The 25,971-nt window shown below is 38.7% G+C and overlaps 1 protein-coding gene across 2 annotated transcripts in view; it reads left to right on the forward strand.

Moving 5' to 3' along the window:
* Positions 1–552: 552 nt before the first annotated feature.
* LOC123517140 (jouberin-like) overlaps positions 553–25,971 on the forward strand; it is a 28,106-nt gene continuing 2,687 nt past the window's right edge. The window contains exons 1-12 of one of the 2 annotated variants that reach the window (XR_006678402.1): positions 553–834; positions 3,451–3,594; positions 4,045–4,112; positions 4,562–4,712; positions 5,962–6,109; positions 16,462–16,541; positions 17,012–17,151; positions 17,452–17,835; positions 21,658–23,163; positions 23,322–23,445; positions 24,670–24,764; positions 24,863–25,002. Coding sequence is in view for 1 of the 2 variants with exons in the window: in XM_045277088.1 (XP_045133023.1) it covers positions 3,451–3,594; positions 4,045–4,112; positions 4,562–4,712; positions 5,962–6,109; positions 16,462–16,541; positions 17,012–17,151; positions 17,452–17,835; positions 21,658–23,163; positions 24,670–24,764; positions 24,863–25,014; positions 25,307–25,424 (2,986 nt within the window). In the remaining variant the exon portion in view is untranslated. Of the gene's footprint in view, positions 835–3,450; positions 3,595–4,044; positions 4,113–4,561; positions 4,713–5,961; positions 6,110–16,461; positions 16,542–17,011; positions 17,152–17,451; positions 17,836–21,657; positions 23,164–23,321; positions 23,446–24,669; positions 24,765–24,862; positions 25,015–25,306; positions 25,425–25,971 lie in introns of those variants that run through there. The other variant, XM_045277088.1, reaches the window with a different exon arrangement.

Genomic DNA, 25,971 nt, shown 5'->3' on the forward strand with positions numbered 1-25,971 from the left:
ATATATATATATATATATATATATGTGTGTGTGTGTGTGTGTGTGTGTGTGTGTGTGTACCGGTACAGTACTGGTAGTATCGGTAACGGTGTCTTTTGTACCCGTACGTACCGGTACTGAAATTAGCGGTACTTGCCCACCACTACCTACGACCGTCGGGAACGTCGTAGTAAAAAAAAAAAACCTGCATAAATCTTTGAGCAATCATTCAATTATTATGTCTTGAGGAATGCTACCGCGCCGGTAATATGTTTGCAATGAACAATATGACATCAGCAAGTACACCAGTCACAGAACATTGCATCTCAGAAGCAAGAATTATCATGCAGTTTCTTTCTAACAAATTATGTTCTGCATTTAAGAAAGGAGTGGATGATAATTTCATAAGTAAGTTATCCCATAGAATCTATTTTCGTATAGCACTTCGTCAATAAATCGTACGTATTTAAATAATATTCACTCTTAACTAAGAATAGAAAAAGAAAAAAATATTGCTTCCTCGTTAATAGTAAATATTTATAAGTAGCCTCACTTCTCCAGTGTAGCGTTCGGCGTTCCAATTCCATTCATTCCATCAGTGAGTCACAGGTGAGAAGGGGGAGTTGTGGCGCTGCTCAGTCCAGGTGGCTGGCAGGTGCTGGCGTTACTCACACTCTTGCAACCTTGTGTTACTGACTTAAAATCATGTCACCTAGTGCTACATGCAAACTTCAAGAGACATATGCTCCTCCTGACAGTAAGAGAAAGGAAGGCAGACGCCAGCAATGCCTCACACTTGGTTAGTGTGAGGAGAGAGGCAGGCAGGTGGTCAGCAACAAGAGGACCCGTGTCAAGGTGGGTGAAGGGATTACCCATGAAATTTGCAAACTCAGTTAGTTTAAACAACCTAACCAAATCCCCATAGGAAACCACGAGTGTTATTGATGTTAATCGTCGGTGGCTCTGCAGGACTTGAAAGTGTGTAGGGATAAACCATTCACTACAGTTGCAGGTTGTGTTGTTGGGAGTGGCCTGAGGTGTATTTCATTGAATTGGTAGTGAGAGTATTGGGATTTGTGAATGCATACATACTGGACACTTCTTTCCCTCATCTCTGTACGTGTGTGTGTGTGTGCTTTCAGTGGTTGTATCAGTCACATTCACTGTTAATCACTGCTGCATGTTGTAGCACCAAGTTGCAGCTTTGTGACCTTGCCACACCATGAATTTCAAAAATACAAAGTCATAAGTTGTAAATGTTTTGAAAAAGTCAGACTAAGCAAAGTCACACTGCAATTTTTCTGCGACTTTTACCATGACTTTGAACAGGAACAAAGACGACTTTGTTTAAAAAAATTGCCACAATTAGAAGATGGGCCAGGAGGACATGGATGAGGAGGAGAAGAAGGATGATATGTAGATATTAGTTTAGACTTTTAACTAAAAAAAGGTAATAATGTGTTTCTGTGACTTAAAAAAGCATGTTTCTAGTAAGATTAAAGTCACACCCAGCTCTCCTGTTGATAGGGAACATGTAGAGATACCCACAGAAGACAAAATATAAGTAGTATATGTATATGCTAATGATGTACCAGATACTAAATTTCAGAGCTCTGTGGAGGAGAGTAGAGGAAAAAATGATGAATAGTAAAAGACAAAATAAAAGAAGCAAGAAAAGTAATCGTATATATTTTAGGAGTTTACAAGTTGAAGGAATGGGGTGCACTGGGATTCAAGAAGATGGAGGGAATAGAAGTGGAAAGTGGGTGGATAAGGGAAGAACAAAAATTTAATATGGCACAATAAAGATAATGCTTATTTCCCACTATTTTCTCTCTCCCTCACTCTCTCTTCACTCTTCTCTATTTTCCATATTGTCACCATCTTCCTTCTATCTACTTTCACTTCCATCTGATGTGCTCCTCTTCCCATTGCTAAATCCATTCTTCATTTCTCTTTCTACTCTAATATGTACCTTCCTTTCTTCCCTTCCTCCCTGTTATTTTTGTCCTCTTATCTCTCTCGAAATAAAGCATTCACTCTCCATTCTTTCTTTGCTCTCAATCTCAGTCAGTCATATTCTACTTTGCAACCATCAGGATCATTCTTTTTCACTCACTCTCACACTTTATAGGCATCTTTTTTCAGTTTCTCTAAGGGCTTAGCTATATTCTAAGGTCTTGTAAGCTCTACCCACTGGAGAACTAAAAAACAAACCAGCATAGTTGTTTGGCATGCTGCCCAAGGAAAAAGTCTTAAAGAGATCATTAGCAATATGTCCCTCACAGAGACTGCAGCAGTATTAACCACTCATTTCTAGAAGTTTATCTTATTTAGAAGTGAATAACTTGTCTTCCTAGTCTTGTGATATTGTCTGTTGAATAATCATACAGAGTATGTTTAATTTCTTAGTTGTCTTTATTTCCATGGTTCTCTAGGCAAACTGCAAGCAGTATTATAACTAGATATGTTCTATTATTATCGATTATGGAGTAAGAGAAACTGTGATATAGGGGACCATGTCTAGCAGCTGTCCAGGTCACAGGTCATTTACAGAGGCCAGAGTGAGGTACCTTTTACTGCTCTTCAGATTCTGCATGTTAAGGCAACATTCTATCCTGTGTATCACTTCTTCAGATCTGTCTTACTTCACCATATGTACAAATACAAGCCACTCTGCAGAGTATTTTAGCATAAATTTATTGTAGTAATCTTGACCTCACACTGCATCATGGCATTGCACTAGAACATAACAATGTGTTGGAAGTCATGGGCAAAGAGAGGAAGACCATTCAGACATCTTTACCTGCCCTGCCAGAATGCCACACAGCACTAGATGGTTTGATTGTTCTTTACTTATTGTAAGCAAATGTTGCTATTTACTTCATTTGAATTAGTTTTCGCTACACAGTTTTAATAATAATTGGCACCCATTATTGACTAGCATGCTGTGGGCTCAAGATTTTATTGAAAACAATACCCATATGTTGGTTTGTTTTCACTTAACATGTTTCTGTCACCACCACAAGTGGTTGTATCTGTTGTTCTGCCTCACTGCCTGCCTATTTCTGCCTCTCTCTCTCTCTCTCTCTCTCTCTCTCTCTCTCTCTCTCTCTCTCTCTCTCTCTCTCTCTCTCTCTCCAAATAAAAATCATGATGTTCCAAAACCCCGAATGTTTTAAGAATTATTAGTATTAAACTCAGATGGAGACACTATTTCAGTATTAACACACATCCAAATCTTGTTCGTTTACTAAACGTGAATCCTTATTATTATTCCAGTCTTCATACTAATCTACCCAACCCAACCCTGTGAATCTCCACACAACCCTTGCACATTATGCTGCCTGGATCCTTTTGAAAAACCTACTTCAGAAATCAGAAAGGCAACACCAGTTTTCTTATAGATTTATGTTCTACTATCATACAGTATACCAGTAACAGTAGGTAGTGACTGTAAATGCCCCACAGATGGCAGTAGATGATGAGGAACCACTGACACACAAGGACCAGAGTGAGGGGCAAAATGAGGTGAGGCAGTCTGGAGGACCAGCCAGCATAGAGACCATATTGACATCAGCTTTGCACAAACGTGCTGCCAAGAAACTTGGAAAGGTACCTCATTGCCTCTATTCTTAAATATCTCATATTCATTAATCATAGTTAAATTATGAATAAATCTGTGAAGTTATTTGGGATAAAATGGTAAAGGACAAGATTATAAGACCTCAGCAGTGCACAGATAATAATGAAGTAATAATATTAACTGTACTGAACATTCACATATTTATTTAGGGCCCAGTTTCAGCATGTGACATGTTAATATCTTGCCTAAATGTCATGATACAAAATATTTCAAATACTACTCTCTCCTTACCTCAAGAAACTTAAATTATGTGTTTGTAGTCATGGCTGTGAAGACTGAGGGATATTGTAAAATAGAATCTTGGACTGCACTGGTGATTTAAAAAAAAAAAGTTATATGATTTTATGAAATATTAATGCAGAAACTGATATATCATAAGAATTGTATATAAATGAAATCCTTGTATTGTATTTTTTCAGAAATTAGGTAAAAGCAAGAAAAGTCATTTAGATTCTAAAGAGGAGCATCATGAGGGCAACACCAACAAGTAAGTGTCTCATATTCTCCTGTCTTTATGAAATTTACCCACTGATTTGTCAGCATAGTGCTACTTTTGTATGTAGAGATTATGTTCTTAATGATTTGTTCTTTAAATTTTCATCCTTTTAATTTCTTCAACTTTTTGCAAGGTTCAGATTTGCTTAGTGTTTATTCAGTATGTGATTTTGTCTTTGCTGCCTCAATATCTTCTCTTATCTCCACATTTGAAGATAGTGCACCCACTTTTTTGTGGGGGAGAGACATATATGGTACCTCACATCATATATATTTCATTATATAAATACAGGCAAATTTTTCAAAATTACTCAATGTAAATGCAGAATGTTGCAAAAGAATAATGACACACCATATAATGTATGTAGGGTTTAGGAAAGATGTGTTGCATTATTAATCATTTGTGTTTGGGTAAAGAACACTTGTGCTGTTTTACCACAGGAAGAAGAAAAAGAGCAAGACAGTTAAGGGAACTGAAATACATGAGAATCTGGAGCTTAAAGGAAGTGAGTACAGTGAGGAAAGTAAGAAGAAAGAAGAGATCATCACAGAGCATTTTGGGGAAAATGTAGCAGAAGATGGGAGGAAAAAAGTAAGAATGGTTATTGTAATTCTTGACCATAAAGACTTATTTACACAATACTTTATTTGTGTATGCACTTAACTTGCAACACACCTTAGTCAGGGGTATTGGTCTTCATCCCACTAGTGCTGGCCTGTATCCACACACCTTACAGTGCCTGAGTTGCAGTTCATTTTTTTGATCGCATCAGTGTTGCTGCAATCATGCCCCAAGTGTGGCAGTTACATAGAAACAATTTATATCTCTTGTAAATACACATTGAATAAGTCTTCTGAAAACAGAATGGCTGAATAGGCTGCCCTAATAGAACTGTCTTAAATATTGAAGGAGGGGATGGCAGACATTACCATTCTTGACATGTAAAGAAAACTTTATACAGTTATGTCTTGGTCATTGGTCTCATGAGTTTAGGGATCAGAAACTAATCTTTGTACACTTCCTTCTTGTGTAAGGAAATTGACATGATGCATGATAACTTGTGTGGCACAAACCTCAGACATCTTGACATTTGGGCAAAACCCAAGACTTATCATCACCTGGTGCCCTACAGGAAGTGTTGTGTAATGTAAACAAGATAAGATTGGCTTATAAGTTGAGATGCCTACAACAAACTTAATATCAAGGATATAGTCTTGAGTTATGATGAAGTTATCTCTTAAATGATATTTTGTGGATCTCTCCCTATCCTCTTTCTCAATCTCCAGTACCAAACCTAAAGAACATGTTAACATGCTGAGAAATATGATGATGTTCTTAATCTTTCACAAAATTTCAGAAGGTTTCATCCATACATGATCACAGGTGATGGCCTTATTACAAGATTTACAATTTGATCCTTTTCAGAAGCTCCTTACTAATGTTGTATTGTCATGACTTCTGTATGGATTTCACTGTCCTTTCAGATGACACTGAAGTTCATTGTTTGATGGAGAAATTCTGTAATCCTTGATTTCAGGTGAATTAATGTGTATTAAGTGAGTACAGTGTGACTAGGGAACTTTTACTTCAAAGGACATTGATGATTGTATTATAATACATTACTCCAGCCTTGCTTGCTGTAGAGTACTTATATAGATATCTGTGCTCTGCCTAAACTTTTAGAGCTAACAAGACTAAGAGTGTGAGTGATGCATGTGTGAATATTTGTTGCTTTGTCTGGGCATCCTATGTGTGATTGCTGGCCTGGTATAAATAGAAGTATCTGTAATCTCAAGCCATCTACTTGAAATGCATCAGTAAAATATAATAATATATGCAGGATGAAGATGAAAGTGAAGGAGAGGAGCATGCCAAGGCAGTATCCAAGGCAGACGAAGAAGTGGCCTCCCCTACCAGGGCATACCTCAGGGCTGTGTCGGTGCCAAAGAAAAAAACATTGAGGAAACACAAGACCACTCAAGATAATGGTAATAATATACATGTATAAATCATCATCAATATCTTGTTAAACATCCTTATTTTCTAGTTTGTGAGTCTTTCCCACTTTAAGTAGTCATTGATGATCTCTTCCCTGATGTTATCATTCTTTCATCTTTCTCTTAACAGTATCTTCAGGTCCTCCTTCAGATTTCAAATATACAGCCTCCTCCTTCTACCTCTCATTCACTGTGCCTCCTCTGCACATTGATCATTGAGGAGGCATAGATTGAGGAGAAATGGGGCTATCAGAAGAGAGTATTTGTAGTTTTGCATATTCACAGAATTTTTTCATAACCTAATCTAACTTATGGTTAGTTTTCAGAGACATTGCCACTGGCTTATTTTTCAGCCCAAAGAGCTTGGTTGTTCTTTCAGTCATCATAAATTGCAGAAATCCTCGATATAATGAATTCCAATGCCATTGCGTTTGTCCCACTTCCCAATGTGGAAAACGGAATTGAGTCCCTTCAGGACACCGCCCTTAACCAATCTTCAACTACTTCGAGGATACCTACATTGGTCGTCCCCAACGTCACAATGGTCGCTGTAACCCTATGTTCCCTCATAGTATGTGAAACATGCATGGCCAAGTGGAGGAGGACCTTCCGCGAATGATCAACCACGTCGAGGGATGGCATAAAAAAATTAACACTGCAATGGAAGTGTGCAACCCCACCATCTGCAAGTTTCTTGACATCATAATAAAGGAACAGAGACTAACAGATATCAAGCTCAACCAGGCCCAAGGTGGTCATGAAGCACCAAAGCAGCACCACGCCTAGCAGGATACATCATGACGTCTTGCCATGGTTATTCATGACTTCATAAACCGCCCTATCATTGACTTTCTCAGAGGAGTCGCTCACAATTTTCATCTGTGATGGATAAGAACTGAAATATGCAGTATTTTAGTATTTTATATTTTATTACTAAGATCAGAGTTTTAATAAAATATCATAGCAATCATGTAATAAAGATGTAATGCCTTTGTGTAATTAAGATTTAATGATAATCTTAATGTAACTTCCCTATGATCCCTATGCTCATTACTTTTGATTTTTGTGTTAAAAGTAAAGAACATTTTAGCTTTTACTGTGGGTTTCTCTTACACGTATTGGATATTCCTGTGGGGGTAAAGGCCGGGGGGGAAATCACTTAGGGGGGTGAAGACCAGGGGGTAATTACCGGGGGGGCGGTAATCACCTAGACTTGTTGCCGACACCACTTCTTCACTCAAACTGTTCCAAGTCTCAACACATCTTTGCGGGAAACTATATTTTTTAACATCTCTCGGACATCTTCCATTCCTCAGCTTTTTACTGTGCGATCTTGTGCTTCGAATGTCATATTCTTCTCTCAGGATCAGTTTCTCATTATCCACTTGGTCCATTCCATTGATCAATTTATAAACCTGCGTCAGATCCCTCTTTCCCTTCTCTGTCTCTCCTTATATGTCATCCCTTCAAATTCTGGAACCATTCTTGTAGCCATTTTTTGTAGTCTCTCCAACTTCCTTATGTGTTTCTTTTTATGGTGTGTGTGTATTTACCTAATTGTAACATACGGGAAAAGAGCTATGCTCGTGTTGTCCCGTCTCCATATCTATTAATGTCCAGCTTTTTCTTAAAATCATGAATATTCCTTGCGTTGACCACTTCCACGTCTAAACTATTCCATGCTTCCACCCTTCTATGAGGGAAGCTATATTTTTCACATCTCTCCTATAAGTGGCCATTTTAGTTTTTTCCCATGCCCTCTCGACATTCTTTCATTCCACATACACAGATCTTCCCTATCCATTTTTCCATGCCAATCATCACTCTGTATATTGCTATCAGGTCTCCCTTTCTCTTCTGTTTTCCAGGGTCGGAAGTTGCATTCTTTTCAGTCTGTCTTCATAAGTCAAATCTCTTAAGTCAGGCACCATTTTGTTGCAGCCCTCTGTACTTTCTCTAGTTTCCTTATGTGTTTCTTTAAGTTCGAGCCCACTGTATTGTTGCATATTCAAGCCTCGGTCTTATCATTGCAGTAATTATTTTCTTCATCATTTCTTCATCTAAATATACGAACGCCACTCTTATGTTCCTCAATAAGTTCAATACTTCTCCAATTATTTTGTTTATATGTCTCTCTGGCGATAGGTCATTGGTAATTGTCACCCCAAGGTCTTTTTCTTCATGACTGGTTTTATGTCTTCATTTCCTATCTTGTACATACTCCTGATTCTTCTTTCACTCTTGCCAAACTCTATTTTCTTGCATTTTGTCGTGTTGAACTCCATTTGCCATGTACAGCTCCATTTCCATATTCTGTCCAAGTCTTCCTGGAGTAGTTCGCAATCTTTGTCACATCTCACTTTTCTTAACAATTTTGCATCGCCTGCAAATAGGCTCACATAACTGGACACCCCATCCACCATGTCATTTATGTAGACCGCGAACATTACTGGTGCCAACACTGATCCCTGTGGAACTCCACTCTCCACCAAGCCCCATTCTGATGGTCTGTCCTTAATTATTGTTCTCATTTCTCTTCCTACCAAAAGTCTTCCATCCATTTTAGTAAACTGCCATGCACTCCTCCTACCATTTCAAGTTTCCAGATCAGTCTCCGTGTGGTACCTTATCAAAGGCCTTTTTAAATCCAGATATATTCCATCAGCCCAACCATCTCTTTCCTGTATTACATCTATCACCCTCGAATAGTAACATATCAGGTTTGTCGTGCATGAACGCCCTTTTCTAAAACCAAATTGACACTCACAAAGTATGTCATTTTTCTCCAAGAAGTCTGTCCATCTATTCTTCACCACCCTCTCACACATCTTAGCTACCACACTTGTAAGTGACACTGGTCTATAGTTCAATGGGTCTCTTTGTTACCTGATTTATAGATTGGGACAATGTTAGCTCTTTTCCAGTCTTGGGGCACTACACCTTCCCTTAATGAGGCATCAATTACTTCACAAACTTTTTCTGCCAGTTGCTCCTGCATTCTCTTAAAATCCATCCTGATACCCCATCAGGTCCCACAGCTTTTCTCACTTCTAAACTCCCCATCATATTCTTGATCTCCTCCACAGTTACTTGAAACTCCTTCATAATCCCTTTCTGTTCCATTACCAGTGGTTTGTCAAAAGCAGTCTCCTTTGTGAATACCTTCCGAAAGCATCCATTCATAGCCTCTGCCATTTCCTGGGATCTTCACTGCATACTCCATTTACTTCTAAACTTTCAATACTTTCTCTATTTTTGATGTTGTTGTTCACATGTCTGTAAAAAGCCTTGGTTGGTCTTTACATTTATCAATTATATCCTTTTCTTGTTTCTTTCTTTCTTCTCTTCTAATCAACACATATTCATTTCTTGCTCTTTTGTAACTTTCCCACTGCTTAATCCGTCTTTTCCTTCTCCACCTCTTCCATGCATCCTCTTTTCTTGTTCTAGCCTTTTCACATCTATCGTTAAACCAGTCCTGCTTTCCAACTTCTATGTTGTCTTATTGGTACAAATTTTTCTCACCTTCTTTGTATATTTTTATAAATTCCTTCCACTTTTCATTTGCTCCTTAGCACTCTTGAATTTCATCCAATTTGTCTCTTGAAAGAATTTCTTTAGGTTTCCAAAATCTGTCTTGGCATAATTCCATCTTCCCACTTTATATTCTTCATTTCTTCTAGATTTCTCTTCATCTATCACCTTGAACTCCAAAACTGCATGATCACTCTTTGCTAAAGGGCACTCCACCCTCATCTCCTCAATGACCATTGGCTCTGTACTAAAGACCAAGTCCAGTCTTGACGATGCTCCTCTCCTCCAAACCTAGTATCTTCTTTGACCCACTGAGTTAACACATTTTCCATTGCCAGTGTCAATAGTGTATTTCCCATGTTGTCTCTGATCCTTCCATTGACCAGTCCTCCCAACACACCTCTTTACAATTAAAATCTCCCATCATTATAGTTCGTTCACAGCCACCCAACATTTCTTCCAGACATGTTCCTGTATCACTTATCATTTCTTCATATTCCTGTACTGACCATGCATTTGTCTTAGGTGGTACGTACACCACTATGTAGTGCCTCTTTTTCCTTCATTAGTTTCTGCTCTGATCTTTAGCACTTCTGCCTTTCCCATACCTTCTTTCACTTGATCCACCTTTATATCTTTTTAACCAGCAACATCACTCCTCCTCCCATCTTACCTACTCTATTTCTTTTCCAAACATTATATTTCCTTCTCCAACCATCATCAGGTCTTCTCCTCTCTCAGTTTTGTTTCAGTAAGACCCACAATATCTGGGTTCTTGTCCTCAAGTAATCGTTGAGTTCTAAAATCCCGATATCACTCCATTTATGTTGGAATACATTACATTCCGCTCATATGTAAGTTTCTTTAGTCCTTTCTTGCTGTACTTTTCTGGGTTATGAACCACTTCCTCAGTCTCATATCCAAGATTCTCCAGAAAACTCTTTCTTCTCCTCTTCTGTCCTCTCTTCATTTTTTTTCAAAGCCTCCTTTCTCAACTCATTTAACATTTCTCTTTCCTTTTCACCGAGATCTCTTCTCAACCAAATCTTCCTTGTTGTTTCCTGCTGGGCTAGCCTCCATGACTTCTCCACCAATTCATCTACATCCTTTTGTGACTTAAGTTTGATTCTTATTGGCCTCATACCTTCTCTTGTGAACTTTCCAATTCTATGGAAGTCCTCTATTTCTTGTACTAGGTCTTTTCCTCCTCCTGCACCACATTAATGATATTATTTATCACCTTTTTATGTTTTTCTCTCTCCATTTTACTCGGTGTCTTATCCTCCTCCACACCAAATATCACCACACATCTCTTTTTGTCTACAGTTTCCCTCACCAATGTCTCATTTGATTTAATAACCTTCACCACTTTCTCAGCAATCTTCTCTTCTATGATCTGTTGATCTATAATTTCAGCAAGGCCCAAAGTTTTCTCCCAGACTCTTTGATTTCCTTTTCCAGACTTGCAACTTTGTAATTTACCTCCTTTCTTTCCACTTCCTGACTTTTTTCCATTCAGCCTGCTTCTCCATCACTTTTCCTAGAGATTCTCCACATTTTTCGCAATTCACTTTAATTAGCTTAACTTCCTCTTTCAGTGCTTCATTTTCCTTCTTCATATCGGCACACTCTTTCATTACATTGTCATAACTCGTTTCCAGGCCCCCATACTTTTCAAACAGTTTTTCAATTTTACCTTCCAACTCCAGAATTTTCTTCACATAAGCGCTCTTCTCCATTATTCCTTGAAATCCTGTGAAGTCTGATTCATCTTTCGAGTTCACGGCCGCCATGTTGCGCAGATGTAAACAAACCAGCTGATGGCTCAAACGCAGGCTACAGTTTATATTTACCTTCCTGGACATTATTTTGCTAATCAACAGTTTACATGACTATATGGAGACGGGACAAACATTACCAGCTCCTTTCCCACCTTGGTTACTCTTAGGCAATGGTAACTGTAGAATTAGAGATGATTGCTCTGGAGCTCAGCGACCACATCCGCCATCGACAATGTCCCGTGTGTGTGTGTGTGTGTGTGTGTGTGTGTGTGTGTGTGTGTGTGTGTATTTACCTAGTTGTAGTTTTACAGGGCCTGGGCTTTATGCTCGTGTGGCCCCGTCTCCATATCTACACTTATCTATTTCATTTAAACTGTTCCAAGTCTCAATACATCTTTGCAGGAAACTATATTTTTTAACATCTCTCAGACATCTTCCTTTTCTTAGCTTTTTACTATGCGATCTTGTGCTTCGAATGTCATATTCTTCTCTCAGGATCAGTTTCTCATTATCCACTTGGTCCATTCCATTGATCAATTTATAAACCAGTATCAGATCCCTCTTTCCCTTCTCTGTTCCAGGGATGGTAGATCCATAGCCTTTAGTCTCTCCACATATGTCATCCCTTCAAATTCTGGAACCATTCTTGTAGCCATTTTTTGTAGTCTCTCCAACTTCCTTATGTGTGTGTGTGTGTGTGTGTGTGTGTGTGTGTGTGTGTGTGTGTGTGTGTGTGTGTGTGTGTGTGTGTGTGTATTCACCTAGTTGTAATTTTACAGGGCCTGGGTATCATACTCGTGTGGCCCCGTCTCCATATCTACACACATCCAACTTTCCTTTAAAACTATGCACACTCCTCGCTGACACCACCTCCTCACTCAAACCATTCCACACCTCCACACATCTTTGTGGGAAACTATATTTCTTCACATCCTTCAAGCATATTCCTTGGCTATCTTTTTACTATGCGATCTTGTAGTTCTATTTAAGTTTTCCTCTCTCAACATCATTTGCTCATTATCCACTTCATCCAGTCCATTCAACAGTTTATAAACCTGTATTAAATCTCCTCTTTCTCTTCTTTGTTCCAAGGTAAGCAAATTCATTTCTTTTAATCTCTCCTCATAGGTCATTTCTGCCAATTCCGGAACCATTTTTGTTGCCATTCTCTGCAATCTCTCCAACTTCCTTATATGCTTCTTTTATAAGGGGACCAAACCACTCCAGCATATTCCAATCTTGGTCTAATTACCATACTAATTAATTTCTTCATCATATCTTTATCCATATAATGGAAGGCTAATCCAATATTTTTATCAAATTATACGTTTCTCCAAACATCTTATCAATATGAGCCTCAAACTGCCCATGGTCTTGTATTATCACTCCCAAATCCTTTTCCTTTTCCACCTTTTTCAACACTACTTCTTCACCCATCTTATATGACCCTCTTGGCCGTCTTCCACTCTTCCCATCTCCATCACATGACTTTTGCTCAGATTAAATTCCATTTGCCACCTCTTGCTCCACTCCCAAATCTTATCCAGATCTGCCTGTAAAATTTCACAATCTTCTTCACTCTTCACACACCTACACAACTTCGCATCATCCGCAAACAAATTAATATAACTGTTTACTCCTCTGGCATGTCATTAATATATACAAGGAAAAGTATTGGTGCCAGCACTGAGCCTTGTGGGACTCCACTCTCCACCACCAACCAGTCCGACTTTGCATCCCTTATTACCGTTCTCATCTCCTCCATCTCAAGTAGTTTTCCATCCACTTTAACACTTTTCCTTTCAGTCCTCCATAAATCTCTAATTTCCATAACAGTCTCATGTGAGGTACCTTGTCAAAAGCTTTCTTTAAATCCAAATATACACAGTCCATCCATCCTCTCTCTCTTGTATTTTGTCAACCACTCTTGAATAAAAGCTCAGTAGATTTGTTACACATGACCTCCCTTTCCTAAAGCCAAATTGATGATCCGATAATAACTTATGATCCTCCAGGAACCGTATCCAATATTTCTTTATCACCCTCTCACAAATCTTACCGACCACACTTGTTAGAGACACAGGTCTATAGTTAAGAGGCTCTTCCTTACTGCCTCCCTTATAAATGGGCACCACTTCAGCTCTTTTCCACTCTACTGGTACTTCCCTGTTTCTAATGAACACCTTATAATATCATATAATGGATCAATCAATTCTTCTCTACACTCCTTCAATAATTTTCCTGAAACTTCATCTGGTCCCATCGCTTTATCATCTTTAAGTTCCTCCAACATTTTATATAACTCCTTTTAGGTATCTTAATGTCATCCATGTGCACATTTCCTTGTACATTCTGAGGCTTTACAAACATTGTTTCTTTAGTAAATACTTGCTGAAACCTATTATTTAGCAATTCCGCTATATTCTTAGGGTCATCTACTATCCCTTGCTCTCCTTTTAATCTTTCAATGGACTCTCTTTTTTAAGTTTACCATTTATGAACCTGTAAAACAATTTTGGATGTTCCTTACTCTTGTCTACAATATCTTTTCAAATTTTCTTTCTTCCTCCTCCTTACCCTCACATACTCATTTCTCGCCACTCTATAATTCTCCTTATTTAGTATATTCCTGCTCTTTTCCATCTTTTCCAAGCCACATCTCTTTTCCTTAGCCTTAACACAAGTTGCATTAAACCAATCCTTTCTTCCTTCCTCTCTCGGTTTATACTTTGGTACAAATTTCATAACTCCTTCTTTATAATATTTCATAAAAATCTCATATTTTTTTGCACTTCTCTGATTTGTAACATCTCCTCCCAATCTAATTTTCTGAAATAATTTTTCAAACTTTCTGTGTCCATCTTTCTATAATTCAATCTACCACTCCTGTATGTCTCGTCCTTCCTTCGCTGTGTTGTTGCTATCTGCATTTCCATAACCACATGATCACTCTTTCCCAAAGGACATTTGTATTGTATATCTCCACATAGGTACACTTCTCTTGTTAACACCAAATCCAGTCTAGCCGGTTCATCATCTCCTCTATATCTAGTATTTTCCTTCACCCTCTGTTCCATCATATTTTCCATCATTAGATTAAGAAATCTCTCTCCCATGCTTCCTCTCCAACACCACTTACTAGATTTTCCCAATCCACCTCCTTACAATTAAAATCTCCTACTAGTATCACCTTTCTTTTCCAGATAATACACTTTCCAAACTCTGTAAAGTATCCTTGATCATATTGTCGTATTCCTTAATGTCCAAGAATTTGTTTTAGGAGGTACATAGGTCACCATGATTATTAATTCTTTTCCATCACTTTTTATCCTTATGCTTATCACTTCTGCGTTGTTCTTCCCATACCAAACCTTATCCACATTTATTTATTTCTTCGTCATAATCATAACTCCTCCTCCACCTTTACTCTCTATCCTTTCTCCATATATTATATTTATTATCCAAATTTATCTTTGTTTTTCATGCAATTTTGTCTCAGTCAAACACACTATATCAGGCTTCTCCACCATCATATAGTCTTGCAATTCCAATCTACTTGACAGTATCCCATCTATATTAGTATACATTACGGTCCACCCACTGCTCCTCTAGGGGTTCCTCCGCATTCCTTCTTTCCACATACCACTTTCTGACTCTCTCTCCTATAACTCTCCAAAAACTTTTCTTTTCCTCCTCAGACCGCTCATCATTTTTCCTTCTCGCCTCTTCCACCAATTCCTTATATCTTCTCCTCTCTTCCTCATTTCTATTCTTTCTCACAAACACCTCTTTACAACCTTCTTAACTTTGATGTTCTATATAGGATATCCTCCGCAGATTGTTGTGACTTCAGTACTACTTTAATCGGTCTGCTCACTCCTCCTTATACGGACCCAGTCTATGGATCTCTTCCACTTCTTCTTGTAGGTCTTTTTTTTCATCATCATTTAGATTTTTGAACAGATCTCTTACCGTTTTTAATTCTTCCTTAATTCTCTTAGGCTTATATGTTATATTTTGTTCTTTCATCCCAAATATTAACACACTCTTCTTCTTTTCTGCTATTTCCTTATCAATGTTTCCTTATTCTTCATTACATTAACCAGTTCCTTGGACCTTTCTTTTTTGTCTTCCTTCAACTGATCTTTAATTATTTCTTGTAATCCAACCATCTCTGCTTCCCTCGACTCAGTCCATTGTGTTTTCTTCAGTTCCCATTCCTTTCAAACCTTTCATTCTGCTCACTAATCATTTCCTTAAAGTCATCTTTCTCCTTTACTACTCTCTCCATTTTCTCCTCCAACCGTCTCTTGTATTTTTCAACCTCCACTCTCAAGTGTGCATTCTCATCCACCAATCGTTTTTCATTTTCCTCCAGTCTCTTAACTCTTTCCTTCAAAGCCTTGGAATTCTCTATCCTGCTCCTCCTCACTCCTCTGAACTTTTAATTCCTTCACCAACTCCTCAAATCTCTTCTCCAACATTACCAATCTACCTTGCATTGTTGCCCTGTTGAAGATGGACTCATGCTTTGACTGGCCACTTTCGGCTTTGCTCCCTGGGCCTCATCGACATATTTTGAATTTGGTAATTTATTTCTTATCGGTCTATCCATTTTTTTTTTACTCTTCCTGGGAGCATGTGGGTGTGTGGTCACTGGGGGCCAGGCCTGGTAGCTACGTGTGTGTGGTGGGATGCGTTGGCGGCTGCTATGGCTGGCCTTTGTGTGGGTCCCGCTCTGTCGTTTGGAGTGTGGAGGTTCTCACACCTCCAATCACTCCCATGTACACGCCACCAGGCTACTTTCACTCTGTACACTTGTTCACTCGCTCTGGTTGTGTGTCTGGGTGTGGGTGTGGGTGTGCATGGGTCAGTATAGCCCACCACCACAACTGTTTTCACCACCACCACCGCTAAAAGTGTGTGTGTGTGTGTGTGTGTGTGTGTGTGCATGTGTGTTTCTTATAAAGTTTCTTGTCATAAAAAGAAAATGGTGCATTAATGTACTTTCATTAATATGTTCTGCAGGGCGGGTGTTGGGTGTCACAATCCACAGTGCTGATCGGCTTGAAGGGTCCCTGCTACTGTTCCCACATCCTGTTGTTCAGGTTTGTATGAGTATAGACATATCTGCTCTTTGTTGTTTTTAAATATTAAAAGTAATGTATCAGGCATGAAAAGATCACTTTCACTTGTACTGCTTAAATTTCTTATGATCACTGATTTTAAACCAATGAAAACAAAGATATGAAGGTAAAGAAACATTTTTCTTGATGTAATAGAGAAGTATTTTAAATTGTGGTTTTGTTTTTTATGTGGATTTGAGATAAAAAGTGGCATTTATTTGAGAACTGGAAATGAGTATAAGAGAAATGTATTAAGTACTATACACTGTAAGGGGATAGGAATGGTAGAAGATAAAAGAAACCATACAGGACTAGAAATTTATATTTTTCAATTACATCTTTTCATTTTAGAATAATAAATGTACTAGACATGTCACAGTTTAAAAGCATCTACTTTATTGTGAGGAATCATGGTAATACTGTAGTGAAGTAAAAGTTTTGTTGCATTTCAGGTGTACATCTGCAACATGGACACAGGGCAGTTTTTACAGAAATCATCGCCAGAGCGGAAAGTAACATCCTATTATGAGAGAAGTGAAGTGGACTACATCCTTCCCATCATGACCAGTCCCTTTGACATCAAAAAGGCCAGGTATGTGACACAGCAGGGAAAAAAAGGATATTTTGTTTCATTGGAAATGTTTATTTTTGCCTTTTTACTGTAGTTTGCTAGTCATTTAATCTATTATTTTGTGACAAATAACTAATAAACCTTAAGTACTTTTACATAAATGTAGAAATAGGAGCACATGATTGTAGAAGGCACCATAAAATACAGTTTGGTAAGTGTGGTATATAGCATCATGAAACTAAAGTAGTAGTTGATTATTTTGTTAAAAAAAAAAAGAGCTTATTGTGATACTCAAATTTATACAACTTCTCTTTCTTGCAGAAGCACATACTGCCGATGGGAGGAGCAGTTGGTCTTTAATGAACCACCAGAGCACTTCACCTCAGATGACCCCCAAGTGTTGGTGTTCTTTCAACTGATGGATTTCCCACCCTCAGTTGACAATAGTCCTGGCATTCCCGAGAGTACAACCAGAGACTGGGTAACCTTTGCCTGGGCCTTCCTGAAGGTCAAAGGCACCAATGGTCATGTCAATATTGGAGAGCAGTTGAGGTTACAGATGTGGAGGCCAAGACGTTCCTCCAAGGTGAGCCTCAAAGACCTTCACAGCTGGTGGAAGAGTGGCAGCAGAACCAAGTACCCATCCACCCTGCATGTCACCCTGCAGGAAGTGGTCATCCCTCTCAACCCACAGCCAACCCTCAGGTCAGTTGAGACTTGAATCTGATTATGTATTTACCTATTTATGTCTTACAGGGCCTGAGCTAAGCTGTATGTGTCCTGCCTCCTTGTCCACACTTGTCATATCTCTCTTTCATCTGATTGATACATGTTGTATCTACAACATCACTATTCAGTTTGTTCCACTTGTCAATACTACAGTGGGGGAAGCTGTATTTCTTCACATCATTTAAACAAATGTCTTTTGTTAGTTTTTTTGCATGTCCTGGCTGCTTTTATCAAATCCCTGTCCAGTATGTCAATTTTGTTCACTATTTTGTACATTGTTATCATGTCACTCCTTATTCTTCTCTCTTCCAATGAGGTCAACTCCAACCTCTCCAATCTCTCCTCGTAAGTTATCTCCTTGAACCCTTGTATCATCCTTGTTGCCAGCCTCTGCACCCTTTCCATCTTCTTCACATGTTTCTTCATACAAGGTAACCAGATGATTGCTGCATACTCTAACTGAGGTCTTATTACGGTGCATAGTATTTTCCTCATCATTCTTTCATCCAGATAGTGAAATGCAAGTCCTATATTCTGAAGCATATTGTATGTTTTTCGAAATATCTTGTTGATATGTTTCTCCGGGGACAGATTGTTTTATACAATTACACCTAAGTCCTTCTCTTCACTGGCCCCTCCAATTATCTCTTCTCCCAGTTTATAAACCTTGTATGGCCTGTATTTACTTTTTCTCATTTCCATAACATGACACTTGCTTATATTAAACTCCATTTGCCAGTGTTTACTCCACTGGTATATCTTGTCCAGATCCTCCTGTAGCCTATTACAATCTTGCAGGGTTTTTACTCTCCTCATTATCTTGGTATCATCCGCAAACATGTTCATATAACTATCTATTCCTGCTGGCATATCATTAACATAAATAAAAAACATGATAGGACCAAGCACTGACCCTTGAGGAACTCCACTGGTCACCTTTCTCCTCTCTGACTTTTTTCCCTTCACTACCGATCACATCTCTCTCCCTACCAAGTAATTCTCCATCCATTCTGCTAATTTGCCACTCACTCCTCCAGTCTTCCTTAATTTCCACATCAGTCTATTATGTGGCACTTTATCAAAGGCCTTCCATAAGTCCAGATAAGCAGAATCCACCCAACCCTCTCTATCTTGCAATATGTCAGTCACTCTTGAGTAAAAACACAATAAGTTGGACATGCATGATTTTCCTTTCCTAAAACCAAACTGTCTTTCACTCAGGATGTTTACACTCCATTTATTCTGAATCACTTCCTCACACACCTTGCACCAAATACTAGTCAAAGACACTGGTCTGTAGTTTGACAGTTCCGTTCTACAACCATTTTTATATATGGGCACAATGTCTGCTCTTTTCCATTCCATAGGCACCCTTCCTGTTCTTATGGTGGTTTCCACAATGTCAAAAATGGGGCCCAACAATTGATCTTTACACTCTTTCAGCATTCTTCCAGATATAACATCAGGCCTCATTGATTTATTAACATCTATGTTATTTATAATTTTCTCTATATCATCTTTACTGACAATGATGTTGTGCATTTCTTTTACTTGGTTCAACCTTTCTCATATGAATGGTTCCTCATTTGTAAACACCTTACAAAAGTTGATGTTCAATATTTCAACTCTATCACTAACATCCTTATATATTTCCTCCCCAACTTTTACTTTTTCCATTGCCCCTTTTTTTTTTATTTAATTTTCCACTTATGAACTTGTAGAACATTTTGGGATCACTTTCACATCTCTCCACCACCCTCCATTCGTATTCCCTTTGTGCTGTTCTCCTTACTTCAAGATATCTATTTCTTGCAGTTATATATGTTTCCCTTGATAATACTTCATTATTCTTGAATTTCTTCCATGCCTTTTCCTTGTTCTTTGCCTCCTCACAATTTCCATCAAATCAGTGTTTTTTTCTTAAAGTCTTCATTCGATAATATGGCACAAACCTCTCTATAGCAGTATTATATGCATCCATAAATTTATCATATTTTGATTGGATATCTGCCTCCTGATACACCACAGACCAGTCCATTTCACTAAAAAATTCCCTTAGATGATTGTATATTGCCTTGGCATAGTTTAATCTTTCCTTCTTGTACGTATCACCCTTCACCATGTCCATTCCCGTATCCAACTTGAATCTTAAGACATCATGATCACTTTTCCCCAGGGGACATTCATGTTCAACTTCATCCCTTAGACAGATGTCTTTAGTGAACACCAAATCTAACCTTGTCGGGGCATCCTTCCCCTTGCACCTTGTTGCTTCTCTCATCCAGTGTGTCATTAGGTTATCTATTATCATGTTTAACAACTCCTCTCCCCACTCACCACCATTCACCACTTCAAAATCTTCCCACACTACTTCCTTACAATTAAAGTCCCCAACTAACACCACTTTATTCTTTTTGACAATTTCATCTTTCAATCTATTTAGGGCACTTCTCATCACATTTTGGTGCTATTCATTATCTCAAGCACTTGTTTTGGGTGGCATGTATACTGTTATGTTGTTAATGTCTTGTTTTCCATCTGTTATAAGCATAAAATCACTTCTTCACTCTCTCTGCTAAAGTTAACCTCCTTCACTATCAGATCTTTTTTAGTTAATACCATTACACCACCACCTCCTCTTACCACTCTATCGCTTCTTCATAAATTGTAGTATCCTTCCTCAAACCAATCTAATTTTACTTCCGGTTTCAACTTTGTTTCGACTACACACATGATATATGGTTCTTTACTTCTTAAATAGTCCATGCACACTCCATTCTCTTTGACAAAAAGCCGTCTATATTTGTGTATGACACTCAAATTCCGTTTCCATTCCTTTCATTCTCCGCCTTTGTCTGTGTACTATTTACTTTGTCTAATTTATCCACCACTTCCTCGACCTCTCATTTCTGACCTTCCAAAAAAACTTTTTCATGTTTTCCTCAGATCTTGCCTCATTTTTTTCCCTCGCTTCCATTACTAGTTCTCTCATTTTCACTTTTTCTTCTTGTGTCACACTCCTTTTTATGTAAATCATTTTTGTTTCATGGTAATTTTTCAATTTCCAAGCTCTCCTCAGTATGGCCTCGGCTGCCACCTGGGATTTTAACTTCAACTTTAGTGGTCTGCTTTTACCTTCTTTGTATGTCCCTAGTCTCACACTCTCTTCCACTTCAACAAACAAACCATCTTCTGAGATCTTGCTCAATAAATTCTTAATCTTGTCACTTTCTTTCTCCCTCCTTTCCTGCCAGTTTCTATTTATGTATTTGACTCAGTGTGGACATGCTTCACACAGGGATTAATTTTCTGTTACAGTCTAGACTTATAATGCATATTGTGTAGAGGTGAAATGTACAAATGATCCTCCTGCAGTGTAATTGATATGGATGAGTCCTCCATTTTTATGGACTGAGATGGATTGTAATTCAGTGATAACTCCCAGCCATCAGGAGAGAGTTGATTCATACACACTGATGATGATAATTTTTGAGAATTCAGTGTTAGGGACATGCATTTTAGTTTAATCTCAAGAACCTTTTTCATACATGTAAGAAAATATGCATTACAAACATACATAAAAAGGTTACAGATAGATGTATCATGAGTGATTTGAACAGGATTATGTAAAAAACCAAGGAGCAACATTAGTGTACACTGTTTCTTATGAATGAATGAATGAATGAATGATGTAAGGAAACATAAATGGGATTGTTTATTGTTTCAGTAAACTTGATTAGAATATTACATCATTCATAGTTTTTTTTTTTTTATTATTTATTCAATGCTATTTTTCAGATCCATGATAGCAACCCAAGCAGAAGGAATACCATTTGACCTGGCACACTCCCTGGAACATTCCTCCCCAGTAGGGTCAAGTGGCAGCTTAGCACACGCAGTACACAAGCCAGTGGTTGTTTGGGGCCGCAAACCCAACCAGTCCTGTAGAATTGGCAGCTTTGTCAAGTACTGTTTTCCTCATTCTGAAAAAGGATGTCTTGTTGTCAAGTTCTCACATGATGGTCTCAGAATTGCATGTGGCAATCACAAAGAAGTATTTATATATGATGTACTGGCTGGTCACCTAGAGCAAGCATTATGTGGTCATCTTGGGCTTATTTATGATATATGCTGGAGCATAGATGACACCCACATCCTTACTGCCTCAGCTGACTCAACTGCAAGAATATGGAAATTGGGAAGTGCAGAAATACATAGCCAAAGTGAAGTATTGGCACATCCTTCTTATGTTTATGTTGCTCGATTTGTTCCTGGTACAGTCCATGTAGTAGTGAGTGGCTGCTATGACCATGTGCTCAGAGTCTGGACATGTAGTAAGAAAGGAAGCTACTCAATTTTGCAAGAGATAACTAATCATCTTTCCTTTATTAATGCATTGTGCTTTAATGGTGAAGGGGATGTTCTGTACTCTGGAGACAAACAAGGAATGATTTTTGTGTGGAATGTGAAAATCTCCCCTAAAGATAAAAGTAAAAGAAAGGCCAAGATACTTAGTCTTAAACATGAGGCTAAAGTTCCAGACATTGTTGGAAATATAATTAATTCCATTACCGCTCATCCCGGTGGCTTCCGTTTATTGGTTCACACAAGGGACAGTCAGTTGAGGCTTGTCAATCATCAACACTGGACAGTGACTCACAACCTTCGTGGTGCTCTCAACGTGCGTGAACAGCTGCGGAGCTGCATCAGCCCCTGTGGAACGTGGGTGGTCTCTGGAAGTGAAGATGGAGGACTCTTTGTGTGGAATTCAGACACAGGAGAGATGGCTGCATCAGTGATGGACCTGCCATTATATGGAACTGTTTCCTGTGCGGACTTCCATCCTCATGACCACATGGTGGCAGTCTGCTCTTATTCTAGTGAATCTCCTGTCTTAATTTTAGCTCATGCACCAAATGCACCACCAAATACAAATCTGTCAATCTCAGTTGAAGCATCTTCAACAAGGAATCACTACAGCTCCTTGAGAATCTCAAGTCCACAGCAGTCAGTGTTGCAAGGACTGGATGCTTACAAGACAGTTACAAGCAGGACATCAGTCACAGTGGAGAAAATTCACAAAATTTCTCAAGAACACAATATGCTGTCATTAGGCAACTGCAATTCAACCTTTTGCTTTTCATCAGAAGAAAAGGAAAATTCACTCTTTACAATGAAGATTCACGAGTCAAAAAGTGGGCAACACTTCATGATGGCTCGAGAAGATGCCATTCTCAAAAAGCTGGACTCCGTGCTAAAGATGGCCACTGAGGAGCCACTCAACTTTACTATGGACAGCAGCAGGTACTAATTACTTCATTGCTCTCTTGCTGTTTATATTCATAGATGAAAATGAAGATGAATGTAGTAAAAAGAAAAGTGATAATAATTTGATCCCTTTTTATACTTTTATCTTGGGAATATACAGTACTGTGAACTTTTCATGCAACTTGAACCTTAAGGCCCATCCAGACAATCAAGCACAGCTCAATGGGCACTGCCCACAAATGGGCAAAGTCCACAGGCACAACTCTAGTGGTTTCCGCATGCTGTTCAGCTGGCCTAGTAACCCAGACAGCAACTGAAGTGAGTGGTTGTCCAGGCAGGACCAGCAGGCTGTGTGTGGTATGAAAACTATGAGTATGGTGCAGGTGATAAAGCTTTATTGAATGTAGAACATGAGATTGCTAGCACTAATTCATGTGGGGAGCATGAATAGACAGATTGGTCAGTCACTAAAGTGAACCAAGACAACCTCAACCCCTCACTCTCATAGAAAGCTTCAGGTGTTTGTCATATAACCAAGCATGGCAGTGTCTTTTCGCAAAATGACTAACAGGGGCACTCTGTCCATGTTCTAGTGGGCACAAGTGGTAAACTAGTCAATGGGCAAACTGCTTGTTTCTGCCCACATTATTTGGATGGGCCTTTAATATGTACTAGATAACACCTTCATTAATCTAGTGAGTTTTATACTACCATTGTAATTAATGTGATGCTTCTCTTGGAATTCACTCTCTCATAGGGTTGCCTACTGGAAGTTTCTACTTCCTTCTCAACCTCACCCTGTTCTTTGACACACACACACACACACACACACACACACACACACACACACACACACACACACACACACACACACACACACACACACACACACATGCACGTGCACATGCGATCTACGAGATCACTTAGTAAAAAGATAGCCAAGGGAGTATGCTTGAAAGATGTGAAGATATAGTTTGAGCAAGGAGTGTGCATAGTTTTAAAGGAAAGTTGGATGTGTATAGATATGGAGACGGGGCCAGACGAGTATAATACCCAGGCCCTGTAAAAATTACAACTAAGTGAATTACACACACACACACACACACACACCCGGTAGCTCAGTGGTTAGAGCACTGGCTTCACAAGCCAGAGGACCGGGGTTTGATTCCCCGGCCAGGTGGAGATATTTGGGTGTGTCTCCTTTCACGTGTAGCCCCTGTTCACCTAGCAGTGAGTAGGTACGGGATGTAAATCGAGAAGTTGTGACGTTGTTGTCCCGGTGTGTGGTGTGTGCCTGGTCCCAGGCCTATCCGAAGATCGGAAATAATGAGCTCTGAGCTCGTTCCGTAGGGTAACGTCTGGCTGTCTCGTCAGAGACTGCAGCAGATCAAACAGTGAAACACACTATATATATATATATATATATATATATATATATATATATATATATATATATATATATATATATATATATATATATATATATATATATATTTTATAATAACCTCTATGATAATTCCTAATAACCATCAATGTCTACAGGAAAAGAAGTGAAGGTTTCATCGCCCAGGGCCATCTGGCCACAGTTTTGTATGACTACACAGGCTCTGACAAGAGAGAGCTCTCACTTAGACAAGGTAAGAGTTCAGATTTAAGGCCTTCCTTTGTTGCTTCGTGATCAGTTGCAGCAACATAAAGCATCTTTTGTTCATATGTATAACTTTCTTTGCCTCAGGAGACTTTGTGTTAGTAGTGCAGGAGATCAATGCTGACTGGTGGCTGGTGCAGACAGCTGATGGGAGGTCCACTGGCCTGGTTCCAGCACCTTACCTCAACAAGCTGCCTCACAGAAACCAGGAAACAGAAAAAATTGAAGAACCTGGAAAGGTATATTGTAGATTTCTTGTGTGATAAAAACAATGAAGGAAATAAAAGATCTGATAAGAATGAAATATATTGATGTTCCATTCTGTAAGAAGGATTTTGTGAAGAGGATGTATCCTGCATGAATATATGGGTGCACATTCACTATACAGTCACTCAGAGACTTGATGTGGCTCACACTGGATATTGCCTTGAGACTTTTCCATTGCTTTTGAAAACAAAGCAGATCTGTCAGAATGAAAAAATATGGCATATTATATTATATTTGATTGTGTGTCTTATTTGTTCTATGAAGGTTCTAGTGGTTCCCTCAGCCCATGGAGACATTAGTTTTCTGTCAGACAGTGAAGATGCCCCTCGGCCAGCTCGTGCTCGCAGGCACAAATCAAGGGCTTCCTCCATTTTCTCATCAGGTTAGTGCTGTTCATTGATAGTATATCACTGCTCTTCTTCGTTTTAAAATCATATTAAGATTAGTCATGCTATGTTCCTCAGATTTCTTGTATAGACCCAAGTAAGAATACATGTAAGAAAAAAATTCTTAAATGCTTGGGATTCATTAATTGTTGAAATATAACTGAGAAAGGTTGATGGATTGGTGTAGGATGTTATTTACCAGAAATTTATAGATCCCATTAACATTCTCAGTTTGCTCCTTAATAATATGAAGCTCTGAATGCCTCTTGAGGGATTGTAGTACTGTATCATTAGTTCAGCATGATTGTTGTAACTATCTTGGATATTCATCATTTGCTTGGATCATACTTACACAAGTACACCAACTATCATATCTGCTATATGCTAGTATGATAGAAGCCACATGTAATAGGGACTATCTAATCTAGTTTGTTCTGCAGCCTATTCTTGAAAATTCATAATCTTTAACAGTGTTAAAAGAAAATATGTTTACCTATATCCTCTTCATATCTAATAGCCAAGCAGTTTCGCTCAGACTTGTAC

This window comes from Portunus trituberculatus, chromosome 41, assembly GCF_017591435.1.
Source record: "Portunus trituberculatus isolate SZX2019 chromosome 41, ASM1759143v1, whole genome shotgun sequence".
NCBI lineage: Eukaryota > Metazoa > Arthropoda > Malacostraca > Decapoda > Portunidae > Portunus > Portunus trituberculatus.